Raw genomic sequence first — 3,566 nt, forward strand, 5'->3', positions numbered from 1 at the left:
TCATATTTGAGCACAAGCTTAGATTCAACTTGTTACTGACTAATGTGAGATGTAGGGCATGAAGATGAACTGCTCTAACACTATGAACCTATTAGACTGAAAACTTCGATGGAGACTTAATTTTTTTGAGCTCGAGTAAGAAAACTACCTTAATTAAAAATAAGAGGCGCTTTAAAAGAGACATCATGCGTCCACACATACTTTTAACCACAATGACAATACATGCAAGAAAACTAGATTTAAAAGTCTAAATTAAAACTAAAAATAGTTGAAACCACATATATTTTGTTAGTTGCAACATAAAATCACACAGTTTAAAATTTTTCAAGCACAGTACTTCAAATGATCAAATTAAAGCAAATCATTTTTAGTTTAAAGGAGCTCTGCAAGGAACTCCCTTCCTTTTGCGCTTCTGCTTCGTCTCAGAAATCTTTCCCCATTTTGCTTCCACCTACAAATTCCATCATAACATATATTATTCACAAAAATATTTGTGGATTGGCAGTGTAAATGTATAATAATATTTTATCTACCTCAATTTAAGTGTCTCATTACTTTTTTTGTGTCTCAAAAACAGGGGGTTTCCTCTATATTTTGTAAAAAGAACTCAAATACAATATAACAATAACCACTTCTCAACTATATTAATAAAACTAAAGTCCAATTACAATTTCAAAAGTTGATATTACAACTAAAACAATAATAAAAGAACCCAAACAAACATATAGAAATATCAAAAGTAAGACTAGGGGTGTGTTTGGTATGAAGGAAAATGTTTACCATGGAAAATGTTTTCCTAGAAAATGTTTTCCTAGAAAACAAGTAGATTTTGGATTTATTTTCTCATGTTTGGTTGATGAGTAGAAAATATTTTCTAGAAATGATTTTTAGTGTTTGATTTATGCATGAAAATGTTTTTTAAGAAAAATCTTTTATTTTTACTAGAGTAGAAAATAATTTATGAAATTGAAAATATTTTTTAGATATAATGTTTTTGGGGGTGTGTGGTGGGTGGGTGGGTGGGGTGCGTTGGCGGGTGTGGGCAGGGGTTAGGTGAATTTTTTTTTTTTTGAAGTTGAAAATATTTTTTAAAAATAATTAGTTTTTGGAGGGGGGTGCTGGTAGGGAGTGAGTAGGGGGCTGGCGGGGAGAGGGAGGGAGGGAGGAGTTTTAAATTAAAAATATTTTAAAAAACGACCTCAAATTTTTTTGGGAGGGTGGGGGTGGGGTGGGGTGGGGGGCTTGTCAGTGGTGGGTGAGTGGGATGGGGGGTCAGGGATCGGGTGAAACATATATATTTTGAAATTGAAAATATTTTTAAAATTGATTTTTTTTGCCGAAGAAAATGTAATTTGAAGTTGGAGAAGAGTTTTAGAAAATGTTTTCCTTAATTTTTAAAGGGAAGTCATTCTCCTTAATTTTGAGGAAAATGAGTTGATTTGGAAAACATTTTCCAATACTTTTGTCTCAACCAAACATGAGAAAATTGGAAAACATTTTTCAGAAAATGTTTTCATTCATACCAAACAAACTCTAGAGATTGATTGGAGGAAGAAGGGAGATGATGAGAACTAGACTTTCATACAACAATAAGTCTAATCTATCTTTCCAACTTCTCTTCCTTTTAATGGATGTCAATTCAAACTTTGTGAAGGTCTTTTGATCTTATTACTTCTTGTTTAACTAATACCTGATTCTGTGATGTCAAGTTCCATGTTGGACTGAGATTGATTCATAACATTTAGTATAGTTATATCTTTACTTATAATTTGGCTTTAAAATACTCACTTTAACTTTAATGAGAGATTTTGGACCAAACATTTTAAGTGTTTCTTTCTTTCTTAAAACTCATGTCAATTCAAACAATATCACATAAATTATGAGAGAGGGAGTACGTTTTTTTCAATTTCCACATTCTATTTAGGATTATACAACAACAATAACATATCTAATGAAATTTAACATCTAAGGCCTGGAGAGAGTAGAATGTACTCAAACCTTACCCACTACCTCGTGAAACTAAAGGGACTATTTTTAATCAAGCATAGTTTCCAGAATTCTAGTTCAAAAAAATATTAAACAATAAAATAAAAATCATCGCCAAACAACCACTAAATTTGAAACAGAGGGAGAGATAAGTACCTGGCAAGCAATGCTACAGAATTGAAACCGTTTAGGGTCATGCAATCTCCTTTTGCAAGTGAGACAAGTAGGGTCTCCAGCAATTAAAGAGCCAGACCCACAATGTGGCAGAGGATTCAAAGCAATTACCCATTTCTTGTTGCATTTGTATGGCTGCACATAGAAAATTATATATATCTCGATCACTAACATATAGATGTTAATTATGTAAAAAATAAAACAATAAATCTTTGTTCTAAGACTATAAATACATGTGTGAAATGATCAATCATTGTGCAACCGAAAGAAAAACAATTTGAAGTTTAACTTCAAATGAAAATGTCTGAATTTATATATGACTAAAGTTCAACAAAAAATAGCTGAACTTCATCTATAAGTGCATGAACTTCAGGCAAACTCAAGAAAATCAACCATATGGATCTAAAGTTCTAAGAGAAAAAGATTAAACTTTAGTCATTTTGTTCAAGCTCAACTCCAAACACAATATGACTTAATTAGTGGATCCAAATAGATATGGCTCAAGAAAAGAGCTCGTAAAACACTTGCTTTTAGACAAAAGGCTCCTAAAAAATTAGTAGTCATTTTACGAATTTATTATCACTTAAAACAGATGATTATAATAAAAAGTACAAAATTTATGTATGTATGTATAAAAAAGTAGTTGCTTTTATAATAAATATTTTACAACTTTGAATTAAAAATCTCAACTTTTATATTAATAAACGAAACTTTTATAACAACATCCAAAATAATACCAACTAATTAACATCTCATTAACTTATATTTAATTATCATTCAATGTTTAAATAAATTAATGTCCGGAGCATCAATTCATAACCAATATATGTAATCTTCTTTCATTTCTAGTTGTAACTATCTATATCAATTTAAATTTACCTGAATTAGTTTACAGTCAGTATACTTCTTCATCTGCTCGAGAGGAACAAGGTCTTTGTAAACATGTCGATAAATCTTTAGCTGGTCATGATCATTGTGTTTGTTTATAGAGATGCAATACCTGCATAAATCGGAATCACATGTGATACAGTACTTGGTCCTTTCATTCTTTTGAAGTCCATCATGCACCAAACATTCCCCAAAGAATGACTTCTTCAAAAGTGGTCCTAGCCATGTTGGCATACTCCTGCTAGGTTTCAATTCCCCCTGCAAATATAATCATTACAATAAAAGATTATGATATTTTCAAGTGATCTGATTGGATTGCAAAAGGTTTTTCTCACTTTTTAAAATATAGCAAAGTAATATTATCATCAAATATACATAGTACAAGAAAATAAAAAATGCCTATCAAGTTAATTATCTTTTGAAACAGTCTTTCTCATTATTTGAACAGTAATTTATTTGACCAATATCATCATCACATATACATATATCAAAAAGAATTATGAACAGCATAAAAAATA

At 30.6% G+C, this 3,566-nt stretch overlaps 1 protein-coding gene across 1 annotated transcript; it reads right to left on the reverse strand.

Annotated features, from left to right (window-relative positions):
• Positions 1 to 281: 281 nt before the first annotated feature.
• Positions 282 to 3,300, reverse strand: LOC101251342 (protein RGF1 INDUCIBLE TRANSCRIPTION FACTOR 1-like). The gene is made up of 3 exons (XM_019212085.3): positions 3,040 to 3,300; positions 2,143 to 2,295; positions 282 to 451 (listed from the first exon to the last, which is right to left on the reverse strand). Exons 1-3 carry the CDS (start codon positions 3,280 to 3,282, stop codon positions 368 to 370), a joined length of 480 nt encoding a protein of 159 aa, XP_019067630.2. The 5' UTR covers positions 3,283 to 3,300; the 3' UTR covers positions 282 to 367.
• Between the last annotated feature and the right edge of the window lie 266 nt (positions 3,301 to 3,566).

This window comes from Solanum lycopersicum, chromosome 2 (genome assembly GCF_036512215.1).
Source record: "Solanum lycopersicum chromosome 2, SLM_r2.1".
In the NCBI taxonomy this organism is placed as follows: Eukaryota; Viridiplantae; Streptophyta; class Magnoliopsida; order Solanales; family Solanaceae; genus Solanum; species Solanum lycopersicum.